Source organism: Aethalodelphis obliquidens, unplaced genomic scaffold, assembly GCF_003676395.1.
Source record: "Aethalodelphis obliquidens isolate GAN/ISIS:26980383/991018 unplaced genomic scaffold, ASM367639v1 scaffold9, whole genome shotgun sequence".
Lineage (NCBI taxonomy): Eukaryota > Metazoa > Chordata > Mammalia > Artiodactyla > Delphinidae > Aethalodelphis > Aethalodelphis obliquidens.
This window is the reverse complement of record NW_020837953.1, coordinates 34,722,922-34,738,540: the sequence shown is the minus strand read 5'-3', so window position 1 is coordinate 34,738,540 and position 15,619 is coordinate 34,722,922. Positions and strand designations below refer to the sequence as shown.

Below are 15,619 nucleotides of genomic sequence, written 5' to 3'. Positions count from 1 at the left end.
GCCTACCACTGCCTCTAAGCCCTAAGGATTCAGACCTGATTTGGTTCCTGTCCCCAGGTAATGCTAATCTAGTAGAACAGCCAAACATTTAAGCAAGATTGCAAGATAGTGTAGGAGGTACTAAAGCAAAGGTATACAAAGTGTAGGGAAGGCCCATATGGGGGCAGGTAGGCTCATTAAAGAAGCTGACACCTTCACCAGTCTTGAAGATAAGCAGGACTTCCTGAGGGGGATGGCACAAGAGAATAATAGATGCCAGAGATCAGAGGACAAGAATAACATGTTTGGGGAAGGGTACTCAGTGTGGGTCAAGGTGAGGAGTGTGGGAGACGTGGCTGTGGGTCAGACTGTGCCAGCTAAGAAATAAACAGGAAATCAACTATGCTTCAATTAAAAAAAAAAGAAAAGAAATAGAGATCAGGAGAACTCTATCCACTTACCAATCCATTTACCTATCTCTTCCTGCCTCATTTAGGAGGCAGCATCAAAGACACACGGGGTCAGTACAGTAATATAGAAAATAAGATCGAAAATGAGGAAAATAAGTGTAGAGATGACACTGGATCTTCACGTCATGTACAATGTGAATTTGCTAAATGTTTGTTGAGTACTTATGACACACCAGGCACTGGCTTTGACTCTGGGAACAAAACCCCTCTCCTTGTGGGCTGCCAGTATGTCCACTCAACAGCTCTAACGGGTATCTCAGAATCTGCCCCATTCTTTGAATCATCTGGGTTTGAGAGAAAAAGAGAGGAGGAAGAATGAGGGAATCAGGTGGACCAGGAAAGAGACATAAAAAGGGAGTTAGGGAGACACAGGAGGCAGAGAGGGATGTCCACTCACTCACACAGGCATCAGCTGCCCCAGGCTTTGCCTGACGGGAGCCTCTGGCCTCTGAGCCACAGCACAGCAGGCAGCCCAACCCCAAGCTATTATTTTTCTTTTTTCTTTTTTTTTTTTTTTTTGCGGTACGCGGGCCTTTCACTGTTGTGGCCTCTCCCGCTGCGGAGCACAGGCTCCGGACACGCAGGCTCAGCGGCCATGGCTCACGGGCCCAGCCGCTCCGCGGCACGTGGGATCCCCCCCAGACCGGGGCACGAACCCGTGCCCCCCGCATCGGCAGGCGGACTCCCAACCACTGTGCCACCAGGGAAGCCCCATCTTTTTAAAAATATTTATTTATTTGGCTGTGTCGGGTCTTTGTTGTGGTACACGGGATCTTCATTGCGGCACGTGAGATCATGCACTCGTTGTGGTGCATGGGCTTCTCTCTAGTTGTGGCGCATGGGCTTAGCTGCTCTGCAGCATGTGGAATCTTAGTTTCCTGACCAGGGATCGCACCTGCACCCCCTGCATTGGAAGGCGGATTCTTTACCACTGGACCACCAGGGAAGTCCCTGTTATTTTTCTTCCTGGAGCAAAAATGGTCCTATATTTCTTTCTTTTTTTTTTTTTTTTTAAGAAATTTATTTATTTGGCTGCACCAAGTCTTAGCTGCGGCATGTGGGATCTTTTAGTTGCAGCACGCGGGATCTAGTTCCCTGACCAGGGATCGAACCTGGGCCCCCTGCATTGGGAGCACAGAGTCTTAACCACTGGACCACCAGGGAAGTCCGATCCTCTATTTCTTATAAAAGCTTCCTGCCTAGAGCAAAAGTTGACCCCAGGAAGGAGGGCTCCTGGGCCTCCGTTGCCTGGGTTGCGGGCAGGGGGCTCCTCAGCGGCTGGCATTGGCAGTCCCTGTGGAGGGTGTGATGCAGTCCTGGCTTGCTGCCTTTGGCCTGGTCAGCCTCTTCTTGGGCCTGTGTTGATCACCTGATTCTCTTGCCCTGTTCTAGTGAATAGTCCTTGGATGGGGCCAGACTTGGCCGGTTCCTTTGCTGAGACTTCTGGGGCCTGTCTTTGTCCTAATTCAGTCACCCAGCTCTGTTCTGGCCTCCAGCTTCTGGGAACTTGCTGGGTTTGGCTCACACCTGTGCCTACACCTTGCTCTTGGCTCTCCGGGGCCTGGTTTCCCAATGTTTCTCGAACTGCCTGTAAGACAGTCTCTTGATAGCATTCCCACGACACACACACAAAGAGAAGCAGAGGGACCCCAGAGCCACAGGGTGAGGGCCAGAGAGAAGGAAATGCAGGCTGGATTCCCATCAAAGTCACAGCTTCACCTCACAGGGAAGGATAATACTCTGTAAGCCAAGTTGCAATGTGTAACTCTGGGTATATGTTGTTATTTGCCTAAAAAGAGCATATATTTTCGATTAAGCCAGAAGATATCCCTGTCCACCTGTGCCAAGTTCCCCATTTTATCCTAAAGCCAGGGCTCTTTGTAAAATTTTGGGTATTTGAGGAAAGCAGCAAACCCTCTTCTCAGAAAAATGTACACGTACATATTACATAACACACACACCACACACCTGCATACACCACACACTAACCACAGACACCACACACACATACGCTATATCACACAAACCACACATACATACACATCACGCACACCATAAACACACAGAGGCACACTCTTGACAATAGTTCCAGAGGGTTCCCAGACACCCCAAGGCACACCCGGACTCCAGGACGTCGGTGCGTTTCCCCTCCCCTTCTCTGGGCCGCTTGGATTTAGTAGCGCTTTAAGCAGTGCCATTGCCACGTGCTCGCAGGGAATCCCCTGAGTTAGCTCTGGCAGCAAAGAGCCACTCATACCTGAGGGTGTACAAAGGTCTTTCCAAGACAGAGACTCTGAAATAAACAGATCTGGGATCAAATCCTCATCATCACTTATGAGCTGAGGGTGGCCTCAGTTTTCTCATCCACAAAATGGGGATAATATTTCCTCTTTGATAGCACTGTGATGAAATGGCCAGTGAATGGGCCTAACATATACTAATTCCTGGGAGGGCTTTACTTGCCTTAACCTTCTAAACACTTCACATGTGTTAACTCATTCAATCCTTCATGGGATAGCTGTTATTACTTCCACTTTACGGATGAGAAAACTGAGACACGAAGGGGTTAAGTGGCTGGTCTAAGATCACACAGCTAAGTGGCACAGGCAGAAGTCAAACCCGGGCAGTTCGGCCCAGGCCCCGAGCTTCTAACCACTGCACATACTTCCTCAAACAGCCTTGTTCCCTTTACCTTCCCTTACTGACCCCTTCAAACTGGGTCAATCCTTCCCTCCTGTAAGTTCCCGTGGTGGCTCCGTCATGGCAGCCACCACCTCTGTATCATATGTATTTGTATACATGTCTGTCCCCGCACCTTGGGCTGTGCTCCATGGAGTCAGGGACTCCGATTCTGGCTTTGGCCCAGAGCTGAGTAATGGGACATAGGACTGAACGAGGCAGAAGAGGGAGGCAGATCACAAGGCAGGGAGGAGAGGGTGCTCCGGGGCCAGACAGCTTGGTTCCTGGCATCGACCTTTTCTAGCTGTGTGCACGGGCAGGTCACTTAAGTCCTCTGAGCCTCAGTATCCTCACCTATAAGATGGAGATGATAAACATTTCTGTCTCGGTTGGTGTGAAGCTAGAACTGGCCAACACACCGAAGCGATTAGCACAGTGCTGAAGACATGGTAGCTGTGTTCACTGTCCTGATGGTCCAGGGGCCCTGAGGGATGGGGAGTCTTAGATGGTCCAGCTAGGGAAGCCCCTGGTTCATCACTGAATTACAAGCCACTGCCTCTCAGACTTGGGCAAGGCTGGAGGGGCCCGGCCCCTTGTCCCACCACACAGAGGTCCCGGCCCCGACTCTCACCTCTGCCGTCATCTTGGCAATAAGCCCAGAGGAGATGGCCCCGCTGAGCACGTTCCGCCTCAGGCCGGGGTTCCTGGGATCCTTGAGGTTGCTGATGCGGCTGCGCACGCGGTTCCGGTACTTCATATCTGTGCTCTTGAGCTCCTGGTAGATATGTGACACAGTCAAGGGCCGGCCAGCCACTTGCAGAGGAGCACAGAAGGACGGGGAGCCTGCCCTGAAGGCCGAGGAGCTGCAAGGCCACCTCTTCCTTTCCTTGGACTTTTACAAGTGGTCAGGCACCTTTGTGGCCTCTGACTCCCCAAGTAGGGGGTCTCACTTGGGCATTTGGGGTCAGCTGCATATCAAGGAAAGGAAATAGCCTCCAAGGTGACAGCAGGTCATCTCAAGCGCTGTGGTGTCAGGGACCCCAGGAATGGGCAGCCTGGGTTTGTCTAAGCCTCTTGTGTGACCTCAGGTGAGTCCCATGACCTCTTTTGGGCCTTGGCTTCCTTATTTATAAATAAAAGGCTGTTATGAGGATTCCTCCGTGAGCTAAGCTGCATGAGGCACTAGCGTGGTGTCTGGGGCATGTCAAGTGCTCAACATTGAGGGGCTAAGATGATAGTGATGACGATAGCCTCTAGTTTGAAAGGGCCTCTGGAAGTTGTAAGTCCAGCCATCAGAGGAAAACATAAGATAAGATTAGGGGCCACGTGTCTAAGGCTCCAGGCAGTATTGCAATAAAGAAATCGTTGAGTTTTGTTTACTCTGGTGTTGCCAACATATTAGAGCATAGACCCACCTGCCTGCCCCTCCTCCCTTTTCTCTGGGAATACCTATCGTGGAACCCACTTTGGGAATTGCTGGTCAGAGTTACTTTGCTCATTAATAGATGAAGAAGATGAGGCTTAGAAAGGGTGCAGGCCCTTGCTCAAGGTCACAGGGCACATTCCCAGCAGAGCCAAGGCTGGAAGCCAGACCCCCTCCTAACCATAATGCTCTCTCCACTCACCCCGCGGGAAGTTGCCCCTGGCCACCGACCACGGTGAGTTATCTGTCCAGACACTGCATCCCAGACAGGCCTCCCCCCGCCCCTTCTCCATCCTCTGGAGGACCTCAGGGAACAAAGCCACATTTTCTTGGTCTCCTAAGCTAAGAAGAATCAGGAAGATGAAGCCTTTGCTGGGAAAAACCATATACAAGAAAGAGAACGTGGGGAATGTGGGAGAATGGACACAGCTGGCTTTTTCGAACGTGGGGAATGTGGGAGAATGGACACAGCTGGCAGGAGGGAAGGTGGTATTATTTATGTTTTCTTTGATTGTTGTTTGCACAATACAACTATGAAAAGAAAGAATATGCCCTAATGCACTTGAAAGCCAAAATATTTGTTTAAAAATCTGTGTTTGAGATTCTTGGAGGTGGGGATTTGCTTGATATGTGGGGACAGCAGGGCTGGCAATCCTTTCATCAGCCTCTTCCTGAGTCTGCCTCCATTTCCTGAGGTCACAGAGGGGGATGAGGTGGAGTGCAGACCTAGGGATCATAGGCCCCTATCCCCAAGACGAGCATATGTGAGCCCCACGGCTGCCATGTTAGTCCTGGGTCGCTCCAAAGAGGTCAGATCTTTTTTAGGACATAGAGCTTTCAAGGCCCCCAATTTATCCTTCCCCTGACTTCCCACCACCTAAGAACAAAGAGCTAAAGCGTTGGTGCAGCTTTGATTTCCTGTCCTTCAGAAGAGGGTCGTTCAGAGGAGGGAAGGCCAGCAGTGGAACTATGGACTGGATCATCCACCTTTGTCTCAACTGGGCTTGAAGGTGGACGGACCTGCTTGGAGGGACAACTGTTTGGGAGAAAACAAAGATGAAGCTCCTGAGAGTTCTGATACCTCATGTTCTGTGTTACTGAATTAATTGGAAATTATGAAAATGTACTTGGAGAGGTGTTAGATTAGCTCAAGAAGTGCTGGTTAATAACTAAATGATGGTGGAGGGAAACTCCCAGATATGTTGAAAGATAATAGGGTGGTTCTCAGGCAGGAGATGGAAGCAGGAAGTTTGTTTTCTGAGATGGCCCCTGTACCTTCCCAACCCCAGCTGAGCCCCTAGGTAGAGCCCAGAAGTCCAGAAAAGGGCCCTAATGGGACACTCAGACCCCTGTTCCCTGGGGATTCTGTTCCCACCCTCCATACCTTTTTGATATGCAAAGCTTTGTCTCCAGTAAAAGGAATTCCATGCATTCATTCAGTGGGGCACAGTGTGGAGGGATTCCCCCTCCAAGACAGAACTCTTGGGAATTCCCCGGTGGTCCAGTGGTTAGGACTCCACGCTACCACTGCAGGGGGCCCGGGTTTGATACCTGGTCAGGGGACTAAGATCCCTGAATGCTGTGTGGTGCGACCAAAAAAAAAAAATCTTTCGGTGCAATCGGCCATATCACATGGTAGTCACCTCCTCTGTCTAGACAAGGCTGCTTTCAGATAGTGGAAGCATGGCGCATAAGGGAAGAACTCAGGACATGGAATCCAAAGACCAAGGTTTTCAGTTCAGCTTTGATACTCAGTAGCTCCTGAGCCTCAGTTTCCTCATCTGTAAAATGGGAACAACAGCCCCTGCCTCACAGAGATTATTGCAAGTACTAACAGAGGTAGGAAGTGTCAATTGCCCAGGACACAGTGCCTGGTACATATTAGGGGGTCAAACATGGGAGCTGTTATCTTCAGAGGAGGAAGAGAGGGAAGGGCTGAGCACAAGGAATGCTGTCCTCTCTCTCTGTCTCGACTCATTGACAATGTCACAACCCAGGCACGTCAAGACACAGCCTGAGGACTTCCCTGGAGGTCCAGTGGTTAAGACTTCGCCTTCCAATGTAGGGGATGCAGGTTCGATCCCTGGTTGGGGAGTTAAGATCCCACATGTCTCGTGGCCAAAAACCAAAACATAAAACAGAAGCAATATTGTAACAAATTCAACAAAGACTTCAAAAAATGGTCCACATCAAAAAAAAAAAAAATCTTAAAAAAAAGACACAGCCTGTCTGAGCCCTCAGGTTCTACAGTCACATTTTCTGGGTTCAAATCATCCCAACTCTGCCACTACTATTAACTGTATGAGCTTGGGCATGTAACTTAGCTGCTCTTGGCCTCAGTTACCTCATCTGTAAAATGGGATTAATCCCACAGGGAACCTACCTTGTGGGATTGTTCTCAACGTGAAATGATGTACTGCTCGTAAACAGCTTATCAAAAGGCCAGCAGGTGCCAAACTTAATAGATGTTAGCTAGAATTAAGAACTCAGGTTCAGGGGCAGAGCAGGGGCCTATGCCTGAGTCCTTCCATTGCCCACTCACTGTCCTGGATCCCTTGTACTTGGGAGACCTGCCGCTGGACAGTTCAGGCACCCACAGCCCTGGCACAGCTCAAGGATATGGTCTTCGATTTCTGATGCCATCTTGTCACAGTTGACCCCGTAGTCCTTGTAATCGTCTAAAAGAGATTCGGGAAACACAGACATCAGCTGGAGATGACCTTGGCAGTGAGGCCTGCTTGGACAGGGGACTCTAACATCCTGTACCACTTTCAGGGTGCTGAGAAAGACCACCTCTCCCTGACCTTGGGAAGGCCTCCCTCCCCCGTCCCTGGCCCAGGCCCTCTCACCGTCCGCCTTCAGGGCTGCAGAGAGCATCTCCACACACTTGTCCCGGACAGAGTCCCCCGTGAGATAGCAGGGCGCCAGGACGCAGACAGAGGGGGCAAAGGTGGGGCTCGAGGGGCTGCTGGGTGTTCTGGGAGTCTCTGCTTTCGATTTGCCACTGTTTGATCTGAGGATGAAAATCAGTAATAGACATTTTGACATTAAGTGAATAAAGCATTTACTGAGCACCATTCTAGATGTTTTTATGGACGATCTCCTTTAATCCTCATAAAAACCATATGAGGAAAGTACTATTTTTTTTTTTTTTGGCTGCACAGCATGTGGGACCTTATTTCCCCGACCAGGGATCGAACCCGAGTCCCCTGAATTGGAAGCGTGCAGTCTTAACCACTGGATGGCCAGGGACGTCCGGAAGGTACTGTTTTAGGCACTTGACAAGGATCATCTCATTTAATCCTCCTAACAACCCCATGAGGTCTGTACTATACGTAGCCCCATTTTAGAGTTATATTTTAAAGTGCATTTTAGAGAGGTGCATTTAAAGATGCATTTAAAATAATATGACAGGTGACATATCTGGAAACCAGTAGAACCAGAATTGAAACCCAAGAGGGTGAACTCTGGTACCCAGGCACTTAGCCAACCACTGTGCTCTACTGAGAGGTTACAGAAAGTGTAACGATGCCAATAACTCTAACATCCAGGCACCATGCTAGCTGCTCTCTCTATCTGCTCTCACAGAACCATCTATTCACTCATTCAATAAATATTAGGCACCTGTTTTCCAGGTACTGTGCTAAGAACAAAGGATAAAGCGGACAAACCAGAGAGGTTCCCTCACTACAGTCCAGTGAATAATGAATTTGCCACCACTTAAGAGAATTGTCTTTAACCACGTGCCAGGAACTGTGCCAGGCACTTTAGGAGCATTTTCTAATTTGATCCTCACAGCAGTCCTTGGAAGTAGATACTGTAAATCATCCCCATTTGCAGATGAGGAAACAGAGTTACACTACTGAGATCTGCCTAAAGTTACAACGCTAAGATTTGAACCTAGATCTACCTGATTCCAATGTCTATGCTCTTGACTCCTATGATACACTGCCTAAGAATGATCCCATTTTGGTTTTGGCTTAAAAGACCACAAATATATATGAACTGGAAGGATAACCATGTGTCTTAGCTCGGGCTGCCATAACAAAATACTATAGACTGCATGACCTAACAGAAATTCATTTCTCACAATTCTGGAGACCGGGAAGTCCAAGATCAAGGTGTTGGTTTATTTGGTTTCTGGTGAGAGCTCTCCTCCTGGCTTGTAGACAGCCTCTTTCTTGCTAAGCCCTCACGTGGTGGAGAGAGAGCAAGTGAGCTCTCAAGGTGTCTCTTATAAAGATGCTAATCCTATTGGATCAGGGTTCCACCCTCATGACCTCATTTAACCTTAATTACCTCCATAAAGGCCCTATCTCCAAATACAGTCAGATTGGGGGTTGGGGCTTTAACATAGGAATTTTGAGGGATCACACATATTCAGACCATAACACCATGTTAATAGCAATTATCTCTCTGAGATGGGATTATAGGAGATTTTCATTTTCTTCTTTCACTTATACATATTTTCTAAGTCTTCTATAAAGAATATATCTATTGATACTTTTGTCATGAGAAACACTTTTTTTGTTTGTTAACATTTGACAATCGTGAATGGTCCCTCTGTGCTGATGGCTCAGACCAGAAGCTTCCTGTCTTCCTGTTCTCAAGAAGCCGCCAGCAAAAGGTGGAAGCAACCCAAGTGTCCATCAGTAGATGAATGTACGAATAAAATGTGGTATATAACACAATGGAATATTATTCAGCTATAAAAGGAATGGATTTCTGAAACATGCTACAACTTTGAAGACATTATGATAAGTGAAGTAAGCCAGATACAAAAGGACAAATATTGTAAGCGGCCACTAATATGAAGTACCTAGAGTAGTCAGATTCATAGAGTAGAATGGGGCTGGGGGAGGGGAGAATGGGGAGTTATTATTTAAAGAGTATAGAGTTTCAGTTTCAGATGATGAAAAAGTTCTGGAGATGGATGGTGGTGACGGTTGTACAACAATATGAGCGTACTTAATACTAGTGAAGATGATGCTGGGCTTCTGAAAAGTCAAGCCCAAGAAATTGTGTCTGGGAGTGAGGCTGGCTGAGTAGTTCAAGCTTCCCAGTGTTAAAAACCTGGGGTTGCAAGAGAATCCCATCTGACAACTTGCTGAACACTGATCAGTGTGAATTCTGCCGTCTGCCTCCTCGTCCCCCAACTTGTGCTGTCTGTCCTAACCTTGGATCCCGTCTGTCACCATAGATACGCTTGGACCACTGAGAGTTTTGTGTTCTCTGGAGCCTTGAGGCTCCTCAAAGGTGTCTCAGTGCTGCCACAGAAGTGGGGTGGTCTGAGGAGGGAAGGCTCTCCCCTTTTAAGGTTTATGGGTTTTTTTTCATAGTTCCCCAACCTGAGATTGAACCCAGACCCAGGGCAGTGAAAGCACCAAGTCCTAACCACTGGACCACCAGGAAACTCCCAAGGTTTACATTTTGAATTCCCAAAAATTTTGTCCAAAGGGATTCCCTAGCTTTTTTTTTTTTTTAAATGCAGTTTGAACTTTACTCTTCTAGATTAATTTACCCTGGATTCTACCCAGCTCTGTCTGACAAGTGGGTTGCCTAGCAGCAGAGCACAGGGAGGGACAGGGAAGCTGAGATCCAACCAGCTCTCTCCTGTAGTCAGATTTCAGCGGGAGTAAAGATGTGGGTGCGGGAAGGCTGGGAAGGGTATAAACTCTAAAGTCTAAGGGCTGCCTGCGACCAAAATGAATCCCCCTGCACCCAACCCTGGTCTCAGCCCCTGGGCTCTCACCTGCACAGCCACAATAGCCCCAAAGCTGGTCTCCTCTTGCCCTCCTTACAATCTATTTGCCACACAGCAGCCTGGAGGGTTGCTGATCCCATCGCTCCCCTGCTTCTGACCCTCTAAGCTTCCAATCATTTTCAGCATAAAGTCAAACTCCTCACCATGGCCTCCTACCCTCCCCTCTACATCTGGCCCGTCTCCCCTTCTGACCTAATCTCATGCCCCACTCCCCTCACAGTTCACTGAAGTCCCCCACTGCACTGCTGCTTTCTGTTTCTTAAATACACCTATCACTCCCACCACAGTGCCTCTGCACTGGCTGGTCCCTCCTCCTGGAAGTCTCTTCCTCCTCCAGCTTTTCCTACAACTGATGACTGGAGCTTTCCCACCAGGCAGGTCTCAGCTCAAATGTCACATTCTCAGGGAGGCCTTCCCTGACCACCTCAGCCAAGCCGACTGTCCTGCCCTGTAACTCTCTAGCACATGACCTGATTTCTTTCATTCACAGCACTTACCCAAGTCTAAAATTAGCTTGTTTATGTGTTTATAAACACTGTCTGCCTGCATCTCCCGATTACAGGCCCCAGAGTATGAGGACCCCATCAGCTGGTTCACCACAGTCTCCCAGCACCTGTGACAAGGCTCTAGGTAGACACATGATAAATCTCTGTCAAATGAATGAATAGATGAGGAATTGAGGGAGTTGGCCACAAAGAGATGAAAGGCACATCCAGGGCTCTAGACAGAGCTGAAATGGGCAGGGGAAGGTCCTGTTTGGAAAACCAGCTGCCCCACTTCTCTAGGCTTAAGAGACGGATCTCCCTCTGAGCCAGCATCTGTCAGCTCCCACAACCTGGGCCAACCCATCTCCTACAGCTGGGATGGAGCCCCAGATTCTTCCTGGTGCTGCCCTTCACTGACCTGTGTGCCCATCACCACATCCTCAATGTCTAGCACTCACCAACGGGGAGCCACCAGGAGTCAGTAGCACACTGTTTGGAAGGAGGCATAATAGTAAGAAACATTAACAGCAGTTGTCATTTTGGGGACAGCCACACTGGGGTGGTATATTTATTAAGAACCCAGGCCCCAGAGTCAAACTCCCAGGTTCAGTGTCCACAGCACCACCTAGTAGCTATTTGACCTTGGGTCAGTTCCTTAACCTCTAGGTGCCTCAGTCTTCTCACATGTAAATGGAGAAAACAATAGTACCCACATTCCAGAGTTGCTTAGAAGAATAAAGCCCCTAAGGGAGTTCCAGACACAGACTGCTTGCAGAGATTGCCACATTAAGTGTGAGTATTATTACTAAGCATTATGCATCTATTGAGTACTCATTTGGGTTAGGGATGGTACTAAGCATTTCGTTATCTCATTTGATCCTCACAGTGACCTTGAGAGGTGGGGTCATAGTTATCCCCATCTTACAGTTCAATAGACTGAGGCTCAGAGAGTTGAACCGACTCTCTCAAGGTTACCCAACTTGCAAATGGCAGAGTCAGACCACACATCTAGCTCTGTCTGCCTTCCAAATTCTTTTCAACACATCTCACTGTGTCTCTAAAAAGCGCAGAGTTTTCCAGAGTCCCCTTACCTGGACTAGGCTGGGCTGCCTGCTGTATTTTCCCCCCCCCCGCACCTTCCTGGCAAGGCACTCCCAGTCTTAGTCCCTCCTCTTGGCTAGGAGCTGGCTGGCTGGCTGGGATTCGTGTCTGGACGGCATATCAGGCAGCCACGCTCACTTTGCTTTCAATGCACATGATTGGGAACTGCGCCAAGTTGCAGAGAGGGCATCATCGGCGGGGGCGGGGGTGCTGGATTTGTCAGCAGCTTCCTTCTGCTCCCCGGATGTGGCAGTGCCAGCACCAGCCTGTGGTCTGACATCACCAATTCCTTAAAAAATCCTCCTGCCCCAGGACTGAGCAGAGGCCCCCGGAGGCCCGTCTTGCTGCTCCTATGCGCCGCCTAGAGGGCATTTTGGTTACTGCACCACCACCTTGCCGAAACTGCTCGGTGGGGGGAAAACAAAAGTCAACCGAGTAAGACAAATGGTCCTAAGGGCAGCTGGCAAAGCGCAACCTTATTCTCTGTCACAGTGGTGGCCTTTGTGGTCTGCCCCCTGGTACTCCAGCTACAGTTCCCCGAGTACCATGCTCACTCATACTGCCACACCTCTGCATGTGCCGTTCCCTCTGCCTGGGATGCCCTCAGTTGGCTTGTCTACCAGGCAATTCATCTTTCACTTCTCAGCACAAATACTCTCTCTTCCCCGAAGTCTCCTTTGACTTCTCCAGTCATGTTGAGATACTGTGTTCCCAGTATGCGTTATATCTTCGAAAAACAAGCATTTTGGTGTCTGCCTCCACACTAGTGATGAGCTGTGTGAAGGCAGAGATCATGAGTTTATATCTTTGCCTGGCCTTAGAGGCCACAAACTGGTGGGCTACAGATGTGTTTTGTTTGCCCTACTGTGTCTTAGAAAAATCTGAATATGTTGCCAATATATAAAATTGGGCGTTTCTTATGAAAATCGCATTGGCCAGCTTTCCTTAAAAAATTGGAAGGCATGGCACTCTGGGCCTGCATTTCCATAAAAGCATCAACCAGCTGGGGTTGGGTAGTGGGTATCCCCTTCAGACGGGCAGGTACTCTCCACTAGTCACCCAGTGTGTAAACATGCCCTTGACCCCTGCAGGATGTTGAGTTTGCAAGAAGGTGCTCAACAAATACGCTTGCTGAGTGAATGAATGAATGAGAAAGATAAAATAGAGAGGTAGAGAGTGCAGGAAACAGTCTGGGGAGTGGATAAAGTGAATTCACAAGACTTGCTTCTCTTCTTTTGGGTTGCCCACCCCCAATACTGAACCAGCAAGAAATGGCACAACTACTGGAAGGCCAAACATACTCTGCTTGACTGACCTTCAGAGAAAGAATGCATTATGGGAAGGGTGCCAAGAGACTTCCAGGCCACAAGGCAAAGTAAGGAGAGGAGCCTGAAGGTATAAATCCTTACACAAATGCCAAATGTGTTTATTATAACATCGAACCCAGAAATGGGTTAGTGCTCAGTGCTTCATTTTCGGATAGAACAGTCCTTCTTTATGCAGGGCTGTCCTTCACATCCGGGACATTTAGCATCTCTGACCCCTGCCTACTCAATTCCAGTAGTGCTCTTCTCCTCCCTCCCATTAGTACATTATAGTATAGACCAGATGTTTGTGTCTCCCTCAAATTCATATGTTGAAGCCCTAACTGCCAGAGTGATAGTATAAGGAGGTGGGGCCTCTGAGAGATAATTAGGTTTAGATGAGGTCACGAGGGTGGGGCCCCATGATGGGATTAATGCCCTTATAAGAAGAAGAGAGGGCTTCCCTGGTGGCGCAGTGGTTGAGAGTCCGCCTGCCGATGCAGGGGACACGGGTTCGTGCCCCGGTCCGGGAGGATCCCACATGCCGCAGAGCGGCTGGGCCCGTGAGCCATGGCCGCTAAGCCTGCGCGTCCGGAGCCTGTGCTCCACAACGGGAGAGGCCACAACAGTGAGAGGCCCGCGTACCGCAAAAAAAAAAAAAAAAGAAGAGAGAACACAGACTGAAAGCTCCCTCTCTCCGTCATGTGCAGTCACAGCGAGAAGGTGGCTGTCTGCAAGCCAGGAAGAGGCTGCTTTAGACCAGGATGATGCTGGAGCCTCAATTCCTAGGCCTCGCCCATGGCAGACGTTGCTAACTGACTACAAAACTTCTTTCTTCTGATGTAGGATGCAGCCTCAGATTCGCTCTCCAAGCACTCCAGAGAGCCTCCACTCAATGGCTGGAGCTGGCACTCGGCTGCCAGGGTGGGGTGATGCAACACAGCAGCCCCATCAACATCCTGGGCCTGTTTTATCTTCATGAAACCTTAAACGACCTAATATTTGCGCCTCTTCTTTTCTTTCCAATGTCAGTCTTACTGGTGCATTAGGCCTGACATACCTGGGCAGCTCCCACACACGCTCCACTAGAAGCCAACACCCTTACCACTCCCTCTGGTCATCCCAGCATCCAGTACGGCCCCTGGACCTTAATCATTTGCCTTGATAGACCTCTAAGCCACTTCCTGGCCTGCCTTGCTATCCCCTCGCCCTGCTTCTCCTGCTCTGACCTCTGACCTCCCTCCTGGATGACAGTTCATACTCCTCTCTCCATCCACAATCTCTCCTTGGTGATCTCATCCAGGTTTGTGGCTTCAAATGCTATCTACACATTAATGACTGAAATTTATATTTCCAGCCCAGGATTTCTTCCTGAATTCCAGCCTCGTTTAAGCTATTGCCTATTCAACTTCTTCACCTGAATGATTTATACACCCCTAAATCCAACATATCCAAACCTGAACCCTTAATCTCCCACCTCAAGCCTGATGTACACACAGTCCTCCCCATACCAATCCATGGCGATGCCATCCTTGCAGACGCTCAAGTGAAAAGTCCTGGAGTCATCCTGACATGTATTCTTCTCTCGTACCCCACATCCAGTCCGTCAGAAAATCCTGACCGCTCTCCCTTCAGAATATACCCGGGGTCCCCCACTTCTCCCCACATCCACTGCTGCCACTCTGATCCAAGCCACCATCATATCTTGCCTGAATTATGGAAACAGTCTCCTGGCTGGTCTGTATTCTTCTGCCCCTGGCCCTAACAATCTAGCACAGCAGCTAGAGGGATCCTGATAAATTCGGTCATAGAATTTCCACGCTCAGCAGCCACCAGTGGCTCCTGTTTCACTCCATCTTCCAACTCCCCTCCTCGCTTATTCACTGCAGACCCACTGGCCACCTCACTGCTCCCTGACCCTGCCAGGCACACTCCCACTTCCGAGCACTTGGTTTGGAATGACCCCGATGTCTGCCAGGCTAATTCCTTAAATTTCTTTCACCTCCTCAACGAGGGCTCTCCTGACCACTGCAGTGACCATCCTTCCCCAATCCCCCTCACTCTGCCCTATTGTTTTCCACAGCATTTATCACCTTTTGAACCATCGTGTGATTTACTTATCATATGTGTTACCTGTCTCCCCCATGAGAAAAATAGGCCTCATGCCTGTGGGGATTTTTGTTTCTTTTGTTCACTGCTATATCCTTGGCACCTAGAACAGTTCTTGGCACATAGTAGGCCCTCAATAAATATTTGATGAATGAGTGACTTGATGATTTAGGGTAGATACCCTAACCAGTTCTGCCCAAGCCCAGAGATCCCAGTCCAGGTACAGTCTCTCAAGACCCGTTCTCATTGGGTTCGACTTGACCTTGAGAATGTTCCCCAAACAGTGATGGGGCAATAGTGATTGG

At 49.1% G+C, this 15,619-nt stretch overlaps 1 protein-coding gene and 1 non-coding gene across 3 annotated transcripts in view; both read right to left on the bottom strand.

The window, feature by feature from the left end:
• Positions 1-15,619, bottom strand: part of TCEA3 (transcription elongation factor A3) — a 37,435-nt gene that overhangs the window by 6,964 nt on the left and 14,852 nt on the right. The window contains exons 6-8 of one of the 2 annotated variants that reach the window (XM_027109785.1): positions 7,401-7,564; positions 7,173-7,229; positions 3,760-3,914 (exon numbers count right to left, since the gene is read on the bottom strand). In XM_027109785.1, the coding sequence (XP_026965586.1) occupies positions 3,760-3,914; positions 7,173-7,229; positions 7,401-7,564 (376 nt within the window). Of the gene's footprint in view, positions 1-3,759; positions 3,915-7,093; positions 7,230-7,400; positions 7,565-15,619 lie in introns of those variants that run through there. The other variant, XM_027109786.1, reaches the window with a different exon arrangement.
• Positions 1,541-1,613, bottom strand: TRNAG-CCC (transfer RNA glycine (anticodon CCC)). The gene has a single exon. It is a non-coding gene; the product is annotated as a tRNA-Gly (tRNA).